General features: G+C 43.6%; 1 protein-coding gene across 4 annotated transcripts in view; it reads left to right on the top strand.

Moving 5' to 3' along the window:
* DIXDC1 (DIX domain containing 1) overlaps nt 1-19120 on the top strand; it is an 82782-nt gene that overhangs the window by 16533 nt on the left and 47129 nt on the right. For 2 of the 4 annotated variants that reach the window (XM_074304274.1, XM_074304275.1), the window contains exons 1-2: nt 1379-1580; nt 2668-2799. In XM_074304274.1, coding sequence (XP_074160375.1) covers nt 2743-2799 — 57 coding nt within the window. In that variant the 5' untranslated portion in view covers nt 1379-1580; nt 2668-2742. Of the gene's footprint in view, nt 1-65; nt 216-1378; nt 1581-2667; nt 2800-9810; nt 10086-19120 lie in introns of those variants that run through there. The other 2 variants (XM_074304272.1, XM_074304273.1) reach the window with 2 other exon arrangements.

Genomic DNA, 19120 nt, shown 5'->3' with positions numbered 1-19120 from the left:
GACTCCGCTGGGAGGGAGGCACGAAACCAAACCTCGGTTCCCTACATCCTTCCTCTGCCCCACAGGGCCGCGAGACGGTGGGACACACCTATGAAGTGGTGCCGGAGCTGCCCAGGCCCGGAGAGGGGCCCCGAGGCCCCCAGCCAGAGGACGGCGGCTTGCATTACGCAGACATCCAAGTGTGCAGCCGCGCCCAGCCGCGATCTGCCCGCGAGGTGAAGCACCTTCAGATACAGAACGCCACCGAGTACGCGACCATTAGGTTTCCCCAAGCCACACCCCACTACGACAGCAAAAATGGTACCCTGGTGTAAGCGCGTAGTGAAGCGCTGTGGAACGGAGAGCCGGGGCGGGCCCTCTCCGCCACCAGAGGACCAAAGTCCCGCGCTTCCGCACGAGATAACCGATACTGCTGGGACTAGGTGGCAGCCCTCCTTTGTTTGTCAGTGTCTGGGCTCCTGGTCCCCTTTTCGGGTCAGTGTGTGCATTTTAAGAACAGCTTTGCTGGTATCAGAAACCGAAGGCGGACGAGTCTCCACAAACCAGCAGAGCCGGGCTCAGTTTCCAGGAGTCCCTCGCTCCCACACAAACACAAAAACGTGGGTAACCCTATAAGCAATTGGACAAAAGCCTGATTGCCACCTGGGGGTAACCTGATCCAGAGGAAGCCCAGGAGCTAGAGAAAAAATTAACCCCTGAAGATTCTGCTTCCCGAAAGCACGGTGTCCGCCCGATGCGAGCAGCCACTCGTGGGCAGTGGACACAGGAGCTCCTCCCCTGGACGATAGTTCGTCCCGATACAAGGGGCGAGCCCGTGGCGGGGAGGGAAGCACCTCCAGGGAGGAGTGGGGAGCAGGAGGAAGCTGGCCGGGCTCGTCCTGGGATTAGTCCCTTGTTTTCCAGGCCAGCTTAGGCGCTCGGAGCCCCAAGGGCCGGCCCTGCCTGTCCGGGGAAAGTGGATTACGGGATGAATAAACCCATGTGGAACACGCTGCATAGGAGTTCGTGCCTTCTCTGGGGAGAGGGGGCGTCTTCTCGGGGGTCACTCTGCCCCCCACTCTCAGAGACAGGGTCTCGGTCCAAGAAGTGATGGGGGGTGGGCGGGTGGAGGAACGTGGTGCGAGGGGCTCGTGAGGGGGGCGGGGATAGAGAGAATTTACATGGGGGGGTGTTGCCAGACATGGAGGCGTGGTCTGGGATGGGAGTAGACTAAGGTGGAGAAGAGGGCGGGGACAAGTCCATCCCTGGGACCTACCGAGAAAATGTGGAAGAGGGCGGGGGGCTGGCGAGAGGCGGGGCCTGAGGGGGACGGGCCTGTCTCCGCGTCGTCATGGCAGCGGGAACGCGCCGCGCCTCCGGGAGCCTCCACCTGGGCCCGAGCCGAGTCTGGAGCAGGCCCTGACCCAGCGGGGCTGCCAGCACCCAGGGCCTCTCCCTGTGCGCCTGGGTCCGGGGCGGGCAAGCCAGGACTCCGCGTCTGGAAGGGTTATAGCCTTCCTCGTCTGTAACAGGGGACACTCTACTCCTTTACAATGTTGCCGTTGGAAAGAGCTTTGTGAATCTTGAAGCGCCCCGGAAGTGTGAGTTGCTGTTATTATTATTTCTAGGAACTTAAAGTTGTGGGGCAAAGAGTAACCGAGGCACGGAGCGGGTGGTGGGCCTGCGGCCTCGGGCGGTACTGCAGCCTGCCCACGGGGTGAAAGACAAGGGAGAGCCTGCCTGGGCATGGCGGGAATGAATGAATGAATGAAACATTTATTAAGCGTCTACCCTGTGCAAAGCACTGTGCTGAGCCTGCTGATACAACTAGAAAAGCAAGATAATCTCCGCTTTCAAGGAGCGCAAGTTCTAATGGGAGGCAGGAGGGCCGGGAGGGGGGGGGCACGGACGTGGGGGAGGGAAGGCCCCTGATCCAAGCCGTGGGAGGTCCTGAGCGCTTTCTGGGCCACAGTTAGCCGAGCACAGCACTTAATTCAGGGATGGAGTCTGGTGCTGATAAACGTGTTTTTTTTTTACTCTGGGCCAACAATTATTCACTTCTTTGATTCCTACCTGGTCATTGGGAATATAATATTGCGGTAAGCAGTGCTCCAGGGTACAGCAGGTAACTCTGGCTGTCTCTGAGCCTGACGCCAGGCCGGCAGAGAGAGGGAAGGTACTTTTTCTTTATGCAGAGAACTGAAAGTCCGCGTTTCCTTGGTGGGATGGTGTCGGGGACAGTGGAAATCTTGCTCTTGTGGACGGAACCTGGGAAAGGAGAAGGACAGGGAGAAACCAAGAGATGGTGATATTTACAGCCCTTCTCGGCTTTCTCGAGGTTTCACAAAGCTGTAAAACATACAAAGACACAAGTAGGAATGTTTCTGTCTAGATTAAGAAGGCATGAAAGGCTGCCTCAGTTGGGGAGGAGTAGAGATCCTGGGGCCCTGGTGGATAGGTCCGGAAGAACACGTTACTTTTGGGGTAAACATCAGGCAGGAATCACCCCCTTCTTTATTACTGCTAAACCTTGGTCAGAGGGCCGTGACAGTGGCCCGGGGTTCTAACGTCTAGGGAACAGCTTTGTTTGGATCACTTGAGTCTGAGCTTCTCGGTACTAGAATCCTGATTTTTAAAAATTTCAGCTTTCAGCAGTTCCTAAACTTTTTTCTCTTATCTCTTCTGCAGGCCCCTCTTTCTTCCTCTTCCTTGTCCTTGCTTCCTGAGAGGGACTTTGACCCAGCATCCACAGGGCCACAGGAAATGGGGACCCCAGTGATCATGGGGTATTGTAGCCCTCTGCAGGCAGGAGAGCCATTGGTAAGTTTCTGCTGTATCCTTCAGACTAGTGTGATGATGATAAGGTCAAAGAGGAGATAGCCCAAGATAAAAATAATTAACAGGAAAATTCTTGTCTGAGGAGGGGTAACTTGAGACACAAATGATTAAGAGAAATTCCTGTCTTATTTACAAATATCTCCGGAACCTCTTGGATAACATCTCTGTGTAAACGTTGTTTTATGACCTTAGTTATGCTTAAATTGAAGGTCTAAAATTGTTTTCCTCACACTCGGTTTATACTTGCCTTGTGCCCACCAACTGGTGTCCCCTTGCCAAGCAGTTTGGCCTTTCTAGAGGCCAAATGCCTGTCTATCCCTTTTCTCTCAATAAAGACTTTGTTTTGATACAGCATTGATAGCTAATTCATTCGCTACCGGACCTGCCCTTGGTTACTTTGGGGAAGGAGAGAGAGGGTAATCAGACCCAGGAGGAGAAGAGCTGATCCATCTCAGCTTAGAGCCCAATTTACTCATCAGTGATATCATGAGGTTATAGTTCTGGACTCTGGACCACTCGGTGCAGTAATCACATAAATCTAATGTTTCACATTTGTACTGGAACCCTTTCTCTTTCCCAGCTCACTGGGTTTTTGACTATGGTATCTCTATCTGGACTGCTTAGAATCTATAAATTAGGTAAAGAATGGAAAGTATCATTTATTCATCAGCATCAAGACTTTTAAAAAAAGAAAGAAAATCCATGTATATTTTAGACTTTGTCAAGTTCAGAAGGGAATTGAACTGATGAGACAAAAAGTGACCTGGTAGTAGAGTAGTCTGATCACTAGCTTCAAGGAATACACCGTCTCCACAGAGGGGATTTATATTTATTGCATTTTAATTGCATTATTACATTGTAAAAATCATACCTCATATACCCAAACAATCTAGAGATGGGAAGACCTGAAGAGTGAATTGAGACCTAAATTTGTTCAGCTGTCACACACAGATTATCCACAAGATGTCGCTGCCCTAATCTAATTTTTATCTAGAAACCATTGTCCTTAACATAAAATGAGCTGGTGGCTCGTTTTAAAAAATTAGTATTAAGTATACTTTTATCTCATAATTTTGATACATTTTATGTAAAGCATTAGCATTTGGTGCTTCCTTTATTGGCTTTCTGCAACCCCTGTCTCTCACCATTCTACTTTTTTTTCTTCCTGCTTACTTACTCACTGTATCTCACTCATCAGCCTGCACTTTGTCACCATATCCTATTTCCATGTGTATTCTTTTACTGCTCTTATCTCCTTTTCTTTTCTTTGTGTGTGTGTGTGTGTGGATTCAATCTTCCATTGTATGTGCTAATAGAGAAGAGTAGAAACATAATCATCCAAACTTGTAGATGATCCTAAAACTATTTATATTCTATTTGGTAATACAAAGAGAAAGACATATATACAGACACATGTATGTATATATTCATAGTACTCACACTGCATGTGACTGTATCTACTATGAATAGGCATCTCTATGAGAGAACTATTCAGTTTAACAAGTATTAATAAACACCTGTTTTGTGCTCAGCATTTTATTAGGTTCTTCTAGGGGTTGAAAAAGCAATAAAAGACAATTATCGCTCTTATGCTCAAATGGGGAACACAACAACACCAGAACATTAGTGAAAATTGCAGAATGGAAGATCATAGCATCACAGAAGAGGAACATAAGATTTAGAATCTGGAAGGGACTTTATAGATAATCAAATCCAACCTCTTAATTTTATAGATGGAGAAACTGAGATCCAGAAAGCTTAAGTGATTGCCCAGAAAGACACAGCTATTCTTTTTTTTTTTTTTTTTTTTTTTCCTGAGGCTGAGATTAAGTGACTTGCTCAGGGTCACACAGCTAGGAAGTGTTAAGTGTCTGAGATCAAATTTGAACTCAGGTCCTCCTGAATTCAAGACTGGTGCTCTATCCACTGCGCCACCTAGCTGCCCCCAATGACACAGCTATTAAAAGGTAAACTACAAGTGTGGTAGAATGTCAAAGGAGAGTGAGAATGAGGGTTAAAGTCAAGAGAGAAGGCTACATTTGGAGCAGGTGACAACAGAGTTGGACCTTGAGAGAGATGAAGGATTTGGAGAGGCAGAGTGGAGAGGGTCAGTTATTTTAGGTGAGGAAACAACATGATTGAAGGCATGGAGATAGGAAGGACCATGAACTATTTGTATATATTTGGTCCATCACATATGTCATATGTCATATGTAGATAGAGATGTATGGAGGGCCTTAGGGTGCTTTGTTGTAAAAAATACGGGAGTAGCAGCTATTTCTGGCAATATGGCAGGCATAGTGGCGGAAACTTCCATCCTATGTTTCTCTTATTTCTCTCCCAGGCAGAGCAGCTGGTAGAAATTACGTATAAGTTTCGCTTGTGTTAAATCCCAGCTACTTCTGTAACCAGATGGCTTTGCCAATTCCAAACCATTGCGCAAAATTGGTCACAGTCTTCCGTCTTCATATTTACCCTTATACTGGTAAATTTGGGGGAGTCCCCCATATATGATTATGATATCCCTAGAAAGATTCGATGTGGAATTAGAGCCAAAATTCCTTTGGCAAGATCTCCGAAGGACTACCTTCTAGAGTGAAGTAAGAGGCATTCTGAGTGCTCCTAGGAATGCTCCAATCCTGGACTAATAGCTCACTCTTAGGCTGTGTTCTGTACTTAAGCCGCATTTTATTCTGACTGATTCACATTGCTATGAGTTTTTCTCAGACATTGTGAACTTAGTGACAGGTTCTAGCTTGATGAATATCCTGTTGTTTCAAGGACAATAACCTCGTCACAAGTAAGTGACAGCAGTTGAAGCAGGAATAGCTTTCTCTGTTGCCTGATTGTTTTCTGCCCAGTATTATATCATCATGCTCCAAACTCAAGATCAAAGGGACATCACTGGAAGAAGAGTAATGAATATATGTCTTGATTTTGTCTTATTTAGGTAGAATTGGCAAAGAAGCAGATTTTGGCTTCATAGAAATAAAAGCTACCTAATTAGCACTATCCCAAATTGGTATGGGTTGCCTTGAGAGGTAGTGAGTTCTCCATTGCTGGACATGTTAGGCTGATTTCAGATAACTATTTGATGGGAAATTCCTGTTTAAGTATAGGTTTGACTAGATGATATCTGAAATTTCTTCTAATTCTAAGTTTTTCTGATGTTTTTGTATCTCTCATGACAAAAATTGCCTGATTGAGAGATTGAAGCTCTTCCTTAGAATGTTTTCTATCTATCAGTAACAACTAGAATTATTAGAATCATACTATTTTGGAGTTGGAAGGTAGCTATTTTAGTTGAAAACTCATTCAATCAATATCTAACCAGAATACCAAAGCATCCCCAGCAAATAGTTATCTAGGCTTTGCTTGAATATCTATAGTTATAGTGAAACTCATTTTATTCTTTCTTAGATGTCTTGGATTTGTTCATTCAACTATATTTATTAAGAATTTACTAGGTAGGGTGGTGTGGTGGCTACAGCACGGAGGATATCCTCCGTGCTGTATTCACCACACAGTCAGGAGGACTTGAGTTCAAATTTGGCCTCAGATACTTAATGCTTCCTGGCTGTGTGACCCTGGGCAAGTCACTTAACCCCAATTGCCTCAAGGGAAAAAAAGAATTTACTAGATGTAAGGTATTGGGCTAGACTCTGAAAATACAAAATGAAAAAACAGTACTTAATATTATTATTGAGCCTTTCTTCAATTTTTGTCTATTGTTATTCTTTTTCATTTAATTCAATTTTGTTTTATTTTCGGGCCAATTCTCCCCATCTTACCTCCTCCCTTCTTCATTGAGAAAGCAAGAAAAACAAAACCTCAGTTATAAATGTGTATTATCACATTGCTATTAATTCTACTTCTGTGTGGCAGCCCTTACTTAATACACTGAGAGACCTATCATATTCCTTGAGGCTTTTCTCCAGGCTAACCACCTCCCATTCTTTCAACCACTCCCTGTAAGGAATGCTATTAATCCATTTCTCTTGATATGTTCCCGTTTGTCCAGTTTGTGGTGTACAGAATGGAATTTGATATTCCAGTTGTAGCCTAACCAGGACAGAATACTAGAACTTCCTTATTTTGGACTCTGCTTCTGCATAGAGTCAGGTGTTGACATATAAGTTTGACAATCACTTAAACCTCCGGCTCTTTGTTACATGAACTGTTGTTTGGCCATCCAATCCCCATCTAAAACTTGTACAGTTGATTTTTTTTAACCCAACTCTAGGAATTCATCTTACAGACTAAAATCTAGATCTGCCAAGCTTTGTGATAGAATTTTAGTTTTTAGATTTGGAATAGATCTTAGAAGTCTTGTTGCTCGGTAGTGTCTAACTTTCCATGACACTTTGGAGTTTTTTCCTTGGTACAGATAATGGAGAGGGCTGCTATTTCTTTCTCCAGATTATTTTCCACATGAGGAAACTGAGGCAAGCAGGGTTAAGTGACTTGTCCAGGATCACACAGCTAAGGTTTGCAGTTGAATTTAAACTCAGATCTTCCTGGCTCCAGGCCCAGCACTTTGTCATTGGGTAGAAACTATTAGGTAGTGTAATTCATATTGTCGATTTGGCTGTTTCTGGCCTAAAGTTTCTAGAAATCTCTGTGTATTTAGGTTTAGGAAAGATCAATAATTTAATTGGGTACTGCTGTAGTTTATTCTCACTAAGCTGTATTGGTAAGAGCTCCATATAACAGCGAGGGTCCTGTGTCCTGCAGCCGGACAAAGGATTTTTCTCTCCTCCTGGCTCTGTGTCACCATGGGCACTAGACCCTTGCCACTCCAGGAGATAATGTGGTATATGGTGGAGTGTTCAGCCTGGACTCAGCAGAGGCCTGGGTTTAGAACCTGGTTGGGACCCTTACTAGCTCCAAACCTGCTTCAGTCCAGACTCCTTCTGGACTTCCTCCAAGCCCCAGTCTCACACACATTCTTTCCAGCTCCCTTCTATGTGTTGTCTTTCATTAGAATGGAAACTCCCTCTTTGAAGGCAAGGATTCTTTTGTTTTTTTGCTTCTATTATATTTTCTGTTGCTGCTTACTTAGCATAGCGCTTGCCACTTCATAAATGCTGGAATTGCTAATTAATTTATGAAATTATAAAATGGGGCAAGTTTGCCCCAATTCTTTATGTACTCTTGAGGAGAAAACACTGCAACGGAGGGAAGTGAGGCTGTAATTGCACTTTCATAAGGCACAGAGTGTGGGAGCAACAGCACAGAAAGTACAGAGATAAGAAGCAAAACGGGGCACTGAAGCAGATGGCATGAGGATGGGAAGAGGCACAGAGAATCACTCGCATAGCCAGGGATTAGAGCTGGGAGAACTGGGCACCGTGGATCCAATGGAGTTGGAAGAGTGCTGGGGGCAGGAGTTTGAGAGCTCCTTTTTTTTTTCCCCCTTAGGTTTTATATGTGCATTCATTTTTTTATATATTTACATATGAGTCATGTTGGGAGGAAATCAAAGCAGAAGGAAAAATCATGAGAAAGAAAAAAATATAGAAGAAAGAGAGGTGAAAATACTATGCCTTGATAAACCTTATTCAGTTTCTATGGTTCTTTCTGGATGCAGATGGCATTTTCCCTCCAAAGTTTATTGGAATTGCTTTGGACCACTGCATTGCTGAGGAGAGCTAAGTCATAGTTGATCATCAAAATCTTGCAGTTGCTCCTAGTTCTTTGAGCTCTCATTTTAACTAGGTTTAGAGCAGTCACTCTTATCTCTACCACCCCCGAGTGAGTTCATCAACAACCCAAATCATCTCAAAGTTATCAGTAACATTTGTTCGGCTGACCTTACTGTTGATGTCTGGAGCTTATCTGAGATTTACATATCATGGGACTGAAAAGCTCTGACCCTGAAGGCCCAGATGGCTTCTCCTGCATTTGTTCCTGATCTCAGATGTAATTTTGGGTAAATATATTACAGTTTCAAATTAGGCTTCTTTGGTCTATGGGATGGTCTTTGAATCTTAATTCCTTTGCAATCTTACCTGCTACTATTATTACTATACACTGTCTACTTAAAAATTTACTGTACTGCCTGGAGCTGGGAGACTGGGGTGGGAGGTTGAGATCCACCAGAACAAAGTACACAATGCTTTATCTGGCTAGCTAGCTGGGTGATCCTGGCTACAAAAGTCACAGCTATGAGACTCAGAGCCAATGGTGCATCCAGTTCTTTTAGCTCCTGATGTTTCCTTTCTTTGGGAACAAAATGCTCTTATACAAGCACACACACACACACACACACACACACACACACACACACACACACACACACACACATATATGCAATATACATCAAGCATTCATTAAGTGTCTGCTATGCTCCAGGCAGGGCAGCTAGGTGGTTCAGTGGATAAAGTGCTGGCTCTGAAGTCAGGAACACTCACCCTGAATTGAAATCTGGCCTCAGCTACTTTTTGGATGTATGACTCTGGGCAAGTCACTTAACCCTGCTTGCCTCAGTTTCCTCACCTCCAAACTCTTCGGGTGTCCACTATAAATCTCACGGGGCTAAAAGTCCTAAGGCAGAGATCCATCTAGTTTTTCAAAACTCCCAAGTCATCAGGGTCCCAGGATCACCACTATTGTCCTCATTTTCCATTCTCTCTTTTTCTTCTTTTGTTTCCTTTTGCTATTATTTTACTGTTTATTTATTTTTTTTTAATCTTATTCTCTTGTCTCTTTGTTCCTCCGTCTTACTCTCTGTACTCTAATCTTACAGTTTCCAGTCCCATCTGGAAAAAAAAAAGGTTACTTTGTTTAGTATGGAAAAAAAACTCAGAAAGGTCCTGTGATCTACATCTTTCCCTGCCCTCCTCCCGAGATTCCGGTGGCCTTGGCACTGGTGTGTGCTCGTGTGGCTGCCCGCCCACTGGGCTCCCCTGGCGCTTGTGGCTGGGGCTGCCCGGCCCCTCCATCCCGAAGGTGTTTCTATAGGAACAGCTCGTCCGCTTCTCCACCAGAGGCCCCCCAAATGAGCATGCTCAGTGCAAGGCTTCCCCGGGCTCCCAGCTCTGTTTTAGAGAGTAGCATGTCTGGGACTCCAGAGGGATCCCTCTGAACTGAGTGTGGAGTCTTTGTGCTCAGAGGAGGAGGAGGAAGAGGAGGAGGAAACAGCAGAGGAGGAGGAGGAAGAGGAGGCCTGGTCCTGGCCGGGACCTGGAAGAAGCAAGGCGGGAACAATGCTGGCCTGCCTGAGCAGAGGGAATTTCCTGGATGTCCTGCAGGAGGGCTTCACGGAGGTAACTGCCCTCTTCCCACACTTCGGGCCTTTCCTTTCCTCCCTATCTGCTCGGCGCTCTCGCCCTGGACCTCCATCCTCTGCCCAGCCTGCCTTCAGCTTGTCCTGGTGGAGAAGTTCACACCCACGGGAGAAACTCAGAGTACCTTCTGCTTTCTTTTCTCATCACTTGCCAGTGCTCTGAAGGACATTTTAAGAAGTTACCTCTCCAGAGAGGTGGCCTTCCACTCTGTGAGGGATTTTTTCCAAACACATTCTTGTGGGGGAGGCTCTGATTTTTGCAAGGAATATGTAAATCTCAGAGTCAGTCCAGGCTGGGCTGAGGGCATGGTAGTGGCTTGGGGGAGGGGGAAGAGGAAGCAGATTCAGGCATTGTGTTTTAAGGTGTTAGAACTTCAGCTAGTATAGAAGGAATGAAGGAGAGCAGCTGAGCATTGTAAGTGGTCTCTGTGAGGTATTCCTGCTGTAGTTGTACCTTTGGGTCTGGAGATTTCTTTATAGCCTGGAAAATATGGTTTCCAAAGGAAAGCACTAAGGGAGTTGTAAGCCTGGGATGCTGGGCACTTTGCAAACGTTAAAGCATTTCTATGTCAGTTATTAGTATTTCATTCTTATCTTTATGTGTGAATGAATTAAAAAAATAAGAAGGAATCTACAGATGAATCTACATTCCAATACTGTTGTTCAATTATGAAAAACAAGTCATTTTATTCACCCAATATCATCATCAATAATAATAGTGCTTTAGCCACTTAACCTCAGGCTGTTTTTTCATCAAAAACATGAGGAAAAACAAGATGATGATGATGATGATATTTCTGTTAGATAAAAACAGGGCTCCTTTTTTAGTCCTGATTAGAAGTTCCAGGACCAGCAACGAGTAGGGGAGGGAACATCAGTACAGACATTAGGGGACATCTTCCTATCACAAAGAGGAGGTGGAATTTGTTTTCTTTCAGTAGTTCCCTTTCTTCCTTCTACAACTAGAAAGTTCTGACTTATCATTTTCTTCTTTTCTATCCCATTTGCACCAAGGGATGCATCATTACTTCTGCGTGTGATCTCCTTCATCTGCCCTCCTCAATGGGGCCCCCACAGGGATAACCAGGATTCCCTTGTCGCAGCTGCTTACAGGCCTCCTTCCTTAATTCCTGTTTCCAATTATGAATCTCTGCAGCCTGACCTTCCTCAAAACCTTCCCCAGCCTAGGCCTCTTCTTATCCTCCTTGTCTTATTTGGGACACAGAGGGAAGAAAGCTTCCCTTAATCCACAGAACTTTCTGGGTCTCTGGTACTGATGCTTCATGCCAGGGAAACGAGTGAGTGAGTGAAGGATTGAGCCTGATCCTGAGCCCTCTGCTCCAGACCTCGCATCTTTGATTCATGAGATTATAAACACAGAAGAGATAGCTTTCTATAACTAGACAGCTAGATATAAGAAATAGCTAGATAGCTACCAGTTTTCAGTACCTGCAGTGTCACTTGGGAACTCCTTTTCTCCTTCTCAGTTCTGAGACACCCCTCCCCCCTTAGAACCCTTAGCTGCAGACCTGGAGTTCTGACGTACCTAATAATTCTCAAGTACAATAAATCTCTCTCACTCAGTGTCCCTAGCTAGCTGCCATATTATTCATCCAGAAGAAACAAATGAGAATGGGGTCACTCCTAACATTATCTTTGTTACCCTATCTACTGAATCCCACACAGAGAATCACTGTATGTTCCAGTGTCTGATCAAATGAGATAATGTATATAAAGTCCTTTGTGGACCTTAAGGAGCTATAGAAATGTTAGTTATTATTTTTAACATCATATCATTCTTCTAGAGGCTCCTGGAAAGCCCCTTGGGAACAATTCTAGTAGCAGACAAGGTAACAGAGATTATGTGTGTATATATATATATATATATATATATATATATATATATACTTCATCTTGTTCCCATATGGATCTAATTTCTTCTTCTACCTCTCTATATTTTAATAGCTTTTCATTCCATGTAGCTTAGAGATTAGAGATATTTGGTATGGTGATATAAAATAATATATATCATATGAATACTGTTCTTAAATTTTTATGGATCATTTCTCTGTACCTGGGCAGTAATAAGCATGAGTTATTATTGTTAATTATCTAAATCTAACATTTTTCAGTTATTACTATTTTATCCCCAGATGGTCCCTTAAAAGGGCCAGAGCATCACATAGATTTGATCATCTTTCTAATACCTTTGTGTTGCTATCGACAGCCTATGTCCCCTGGTTAATACATAGGCAAAGAGAAGGGCCAAGGAGTTTATTTTGGGGTAAATGATGGAGTGCTTATAGATGTGATAGAAACATCACAATGTATTTTCCTTCATCCTACAGTCATCCTTCTTTCTTGACTTATGACCATCCTCCCTACTTTGAAAGATTGTAAGCAAATTTAGCTGCCCGGCAAGTTCATAACATTTCTTTGCAACTCCATAACTATGTCACAGTATTCTCTTTAACCATTCATTGTCTGGAGTGAAACACGGCTGAAATCTTCATTCTTTACTATGAAGCCATATTAAAAAGGCAGCTAAGGTCCTAGTGTCAAGGACACTAGTGTTCAGTTTCTCTGAGACACTAAAGTTTAAAAGATTATTAACAATTGCTTGTCTTCTCAATGGATGAGGGAGGGGCTGAAAAAAGGAAGAGAACCTGAAACTTAAAAATTAACAACAACAACAAAAAAAAAAATGTTAAAAATAAATCAATAATGTGAGAGTTGATCCAGGAGCTACTGTGTAACTATGGCAATATTCTCCAGACACATTGCAAAATAACTACATGTAAATTAATCCTATCTAAGTTTGTTTAAGGTGAGTTCGACTTAAAAAAAACCCAGCAAAGGCTTTTGATTCTTGAGTTAATTAACAATTTTCCTATGGTCTTTTGCCTCTGAAAATGAAGCCCTAGAGTGTTCTAACATACACTCAGGACTTGTCGTTTGGGCCAGTACTCTGGCTTATTCTTTCCTACATTAAATACATACATAGTCAACTCCTGGGAATGATCCGAGCAGATCTAAAGCTGCCCCCCCCCCCCTGGCTGCTTTAGGGTTGAACAGTGATCTCACTCTAGATGATAGGGGCAGTTGCCTCGTGAAGCAGGGCTGTGTAGACGGGAAAGCTGCTGTTTCGGGTGCAGTGCTGCGAGAAGCTGCTCTGAGAGGCAAGGTTCTCCCTCCACCCAGCTGCCACACTGGCACAACCAGTGGCCACTCCCCATTGCCAAGTGAGATTCTGCCACATTTCCTGCCTCGGAGAACAGAACTATGGTGCTGGTTCCAGCGGCCCGATGACCTAGAAATTCTGATTATCCCCACCAAGCCTGACTTGAAGTTTTGCTCCACTGATACAATTTGCTTAGTAGACTATCCACATGCTTTGGTAGGTAGCTGCCGAACGCTGCAGGTCTCCATGATTTGATCATTTTCTTAACTAGTGTCCTCCCGACCAGGCCAGATTTCCCCGCCTTTGACTTCTGATGCAACTCTGGCTTTTTTTTTTTTGCTTTTTTTTCTGTACCAAAATTATCTGTATGTCTCTATGAACACAGTCTCTGGCTCATTTGTTAACATAGATTTTCCCACAGGATATTCTCAGTGACATTGTGAGCTTTTTTAGAAAGCTGCTGCAAGGCCGACATTTAGTTTTGTAGCCAGGAACCCTTTACCCACCAAGCTCCTGGTCTGACATACATGATATATTCCTAAAGCAGTAAGCTTAAGACAATGTGCATCTCTCAAACACTTGCTAAAGAAAATAAATACCTCAGAGCACTAAGTTGGGGAGGGGAAGGTGTGTGTGTATGGGAGAGAAATGGTGATTTTGAGACTTTGTGTATGGGTAAGAGTACTCCTGAATGGACCATATTTAGCCAAAGGGAATAGTTTCCTCACTGACTTATAAAAATGCTAACATAAATCAGTTCTTTATCGGCTGAGCTCTATCCTTCTTACATATGGGCTGGCAGAATTTCTTTAGCAGGTTCTCCCCAAGGAGGAGAGCAATATGGATCTTTTACCAAGTCCCAGCTGCTTCTGTGGCCTCTTAAAAGCACAGAGAGAAGTTGTGTCGGGTCTCAGCCCCATAAATGGGAAGTAGAATGAGGCTGAGTAGGGGCTTGGAGCAGCAGCTGCTGGAGTAAGCATCTTTCCTAAGTGCTAGGGGCTGTGTTTGTTTTCACAGGTAAAAAGGCTCTACCATTAGGCCAGTAAGAGAATCCTGATATTCCTGCAAGCATTTGACCTCTTAATGCTCCGCTGTGGAAATGCAAAAGTCCCATTAGTCTTTGGCGTTTCTGTGTGGTTCTCCCCCCAACTTTCTTGCTTTTGGCCAACTGACATGCCCTCTCCCCACCCAGGCCCATTGGCTCCATTCCCACAGGCGACTGGTGCCAGGAAAACAGATGCTCCCTGGCAGGAAGCTACCAAACAGCTTTATTTCTTTCTCTGTAAGTGATGGGGGGGCACATACAGCAGTGATAGGAATCTCTTGTTTCCCAAGTACCACTTAGCCCGCAGGGTACAGCCTGGGAACGCTTCACCTATTGTGACTGGCAGTCCTGGCTATTGTGTCCCAGACCCTGCTGTAGTGTTTTGCAAGGGACATTGGAGAAGGTTCCCAAGACCAGTTAGAATGGTGGAGGGAAAGTAGGGGGCTAAATGGAAAATAATGATTCCAACTGACACTTAGCTAGAAAATCTCTCTTGGAATCTTGCCAGCGTTTCCATCCCTCTTATTGTATGCCCTAGTAGTGACTGGATATGATCTGAACCAGTACAAAAGGCTCCCTTATGTCCTTGTTCAGTGATCAATCAATAATCATTTATAAAGCACTTTTACATCCTAGACACGATATTAGAGGCTAAGCATTCAAAGATAATAATGTCCCTGCCCCTGCTCCCAAAAAGCTTACACTCAATTACAGAAGAAAATAAGTATTCACCGTGAATACAAAGGACATACATGGTAGTTTAAGGAGAAAGGGAACCTGGGAAGATCAGGAAAAGGCATCATGCAGAAAGAAGTATTTGAGTGGAGTCCAGGGGAAAGGAAGGGATTCTATAAGGGAGAAGGGAGGAGGCAATAAATCCCGGGCCATTTTGGTTAGATTGTAGTATTAGATTGTGGGAAGGGGAAGGAATAATGAGGCTGGACAGGAAAATTGCAACCATGTTGTCTTAAAGGTAAAGAGAATGACTTTTTGGGGGTACTTGTGACTCATATATTAAGAAAGGGGTTGCCATCAGTAGAACTTCAAAAACGCATATTTGGAGTTAGTTGCCCCACTTTTGTCTGGTGATGGTTAGAGTATCTCCTTTAAGCATCGAGCTGAACGCCATCATAAAACTATTATTAATAACAAATTCCATCCAGCATTTTTGGGTTCCTGCCTTTTCTTCATCTTCTTGGCTCTGCCTGCATTTTTTTGGTTTACAAAGCATTTTACTTACAACTCCCTTGAATGATGTAAGTGGTCACTCCCATTTTATAGATGAGGATACTGAGGTTTAGAGAGAAATAGACTTGACAAGAGACAGAACAAGTAATGTTGATGCTGGAACTTGAGTTCTTTGATCATGTCCTTACTACATCTCATCTCCACTTCTGGGTACCCTTGGCATTTCAAACTCAACATGTGAAAAAGGGAGTCCATCCATTATCTCTCCTCCTAAAATTTCTCTTCTACGACTTTATTATGTTTGTTTTTACCCTTAGTCTTTAAAAATGCATTTATTAATGGGCCAGAGATAAGGCACAAAGACAAAATGCCCTTGAGCTTATATTGAGATAACCTGTTTTTAAGTGAATCTATACAAAATAAATAGGCAGTAACTTGAAGCAGAGGGCAGCTAAAAGAATCAGGAAAGGCAAGTCCTCATATAGGAGGGGAACAAGGGCTTTTTTTTTTTTTTTTTTTGGTTAAGGCAATTGGGGTTAAGTGACTTTCCCAGGGTCACACAGGAAGCGTTAAGTGTCTGAGACCAGATTTGAACTCAGCTCCTCCTGACATCAGGGCTAGTGCTATATCTACTGTGCCACCTAGCTGCCCAAAAAGGGCTTTTAAGAGGCAAGCCGAGGAGGGGGCTCCTTCTAGTTGTCATCTGGGCAAAGCTTGGACTCTGGAGATGGAGTATGAGGAATACAAGAAGGCCAATTTTGTTCAGGCCAATTAGTAAGGGAAAATGAGTGACAATACAATATCCTTGGAAAGGTAGGTTGGAGAGGACATTGTATTTTGTTCTAGAGGTATTGGAGTCACTGGAATTTCTTGAGCAGGGAAGCAGGGTGGACAGACCTTGGTTTTAGAAATATTATTTTGGCAATTATGTTGAGTACAGATTGGAGAAGGGCAATGCTCGAGGGAGAGAAACCAAAGAGGAGGGCTTTACAGTTGTCTGAGTGTGAGGCAATAGGGATTTTTACCACAGTCATGATTTTGTGGAGAGAAGGGGAAGGCTTCGAGACAGGATGTGAAGGTGGAGTAGACAAGATTTAGGACCTGAGTAAGAGGTGTGAGACAGAGTGTGAAACTGAGAATGATACTGTGGTTATAACTGGAAGGATATCCTCAACAGGAACAGGGAAATTAGAAAAGCAAGTTTTTGGGGAAAGATAATAGGGTCTGATTTGAACATGTAATGTTTCACATACTTGGGATGAGGTAAAGGTATTTTGGGGATTCAGTTTGCAGTGTCCCACAGACATTGGTAATGAGGAACTAGAGCTCAGAAGAGACACTAGGATTGGATATGTAGCTCTGGAAGCCATCTATAAAAGGAGGATAATTAAACTCATGAAAACTGATGAGGAAATCAAGTAAGAGAAAGTAATTCACCACGAATTCCTTCTTCTCTCCTACTCTCACATCAAAAATCCATTCACATCATTCCCTGTCTTCTTCACTCCAGTGTCTCCCATCTCCTCCCTCCCTCACTGTGGGCCACAAACATCGGAACTAAACAGCCTTTTGTAGGAGGTTTTCTATGAAAGAGTGGAAAGATGAAGGACATAACAAAGATTGTTATAGTGAAATGAAGGGTTTTTTAAAAGTTGGTTTGTAGGTAACAGGAAAGGAGGTAAGAAATTAGGGTCAATTGAAAAGTAGAGAAAGAGGGAATGATTGTGAGAGCATTTTGCTGAAGAATTCAGGAAGGGCAAGATGAGGGGCATATGGGGAGGGATTATACTTACCAAGAAAGAGCATCACCTTTTCATCAGAAATTGGAGTAAAGGAGAAGAGGGGGGATGATGTGAATGGGGTTTTGAGATGAGAGCTGGGGAGAAGAAAGAGTCATGGTTAATGGCCTCTGTTTTCTCCGTCACATATGAAGCAAGAGCCTCTGATGAAAGAATGGACAGAGGGCATAATAAGGAAGGTGGGGGAAGTGGGATAGAAAATCACTTAGGGAGGAGTAAAAGGACTGCCTTGGGGTGAGATGAGATAACATAGTTTATAGTAGAGTGCCCAGTAAGCATTGCTGTGTGACTTCCTTCAGGAGGCCAGTACTGTTAGGGACTGGATGCAGGACAGAGAAAACAATGCAATGTTGAATTGGTTTACTATAGGGTCAAAATTAGGGGGAAAGTGAAAGGAGAGCAGTGGTGATGGGCTTGTAAAGTAGGAATGGAAGGACTAAGTGTCAAGATAAAGATGAATATATTTAAAAGAGGAGAGAGAGAATGGTAAAAGAATTTCAAAAATCCTGAAAATGGGATTGCAGTGCTTGTGGGTGAGATCAAAGTGTGGCTGTGATAAAATAAAAGCATAAATCCTGGGTCTTGAGATGGGGGGGACTAGAAAGCTTGACACTTTTGAAGGAATTTTACCATCAAAATGAGGGAGCACTGAAGTACCTTAGTAAGAGGACATGTATCAGGCTTGCCAGGAAGAATGTGATCCAGGTGCTAATCTCCTTAAGAAAGAGAAATAATGAGGAGAAAAATGCCAGCAGGATGTAGATTGGGAGTTACAGTGAGATAGTATCAATCTAAAAGGAGAAGTTCCTAATTAGCAGTGACACAGGAAGGCCTGGAAATGGCAGTGGAGAGCAGAAAGCATGCTTGCTCTTACTCCAGGACCAGCATCTGAAAGAGTATGAGAGAAGATATAACCTGTAGGAGAAAGGTTGGACAAGGATGTGTTTGTTTGTTTGTGGGGAACTATGTTAGGGAGTTCCAGAACATGGAAGAAGCTTGAGAAGCCTGAGATAAAAGAAGTATGTTAATGTGAGAATGGAGATTCCCTGGGGCACCAGAGACTCTGGCCCAACCTGACTGGGGCCTGCAACATGGGTGGAGGGGGGTGGGAAGGTAAGACATAGAAGTGGGGGATGGTTTTTGCTTATGGAGCTATGGGGAAAGGAGAAGAATTGAGGAGGGATCTGTACCACAAGGATTAGAAGCATTAGAAGTAGGAGGTTGCTAGCTACTGTGCTAGGCATTTTTAACAGATATCTCATTTGCTCTTCACAATGACTTTGAAATAATAATGCTATATATATATATATAATACTAATAGTAGTACCTACTTCTACTATTATCTCCATTTTATGTTTAAGAGAACTCCTGTAAATATGATTCTTGTGAGTCAGTATCATCTTGATAATTAAAGAAATTTAGGCTGAGGGAGTAAGATTAAGTGATTTGCTCTAGGTGACAAAGCTGGCAGGATTTGAACTCAGTACTTCCTGACCCTGACACTTAGCTTTCTACTACATTATTTATCTGTCTAATTCCCTTTTAATTACTCAGTAAAGTTCAGATTCTTCTTCTGCTGTTCAAAGCCTTCTTATAACCTGGTGCTTTCCACAGCCTATTCTTGTTAGCCTTATTTCTGCTATTCTTTTGTGTACACTTCATCTTCCTGTCAGAGTATGGGACATTGTCTACAAAACAAGCCATGTGCTGTAGGTTTTCCTCTATGCCCGTAATACTTTCCCTACCCCTCTTTCTAGGATGAAATGCTAAAGAAAGCCTTCCCTGGGGCAGCCAGGTGGTGC

This window comes from Sminthopsis crassicaudata, chromosome 3 (assembly GCF_048593235.1).
Source record: "Sminthopsis crassicaudata isolate SCR6 chromosome 3, ASM4859323v1, whole genome shotgun sequence".
Classification (NCBI taxonomy): domain Eukaryota; kingdom Metazoa; phylum Chordata; class Mammalia; order Dasyuromorphia; family Dasyuridae; genus Sminthopsis; species Sminthopsis crassicaudata.
Note: the sequence above shows the minus strand (reverse complement) of the source record. Positions and strands in the feature narration are given on the sequence as shown.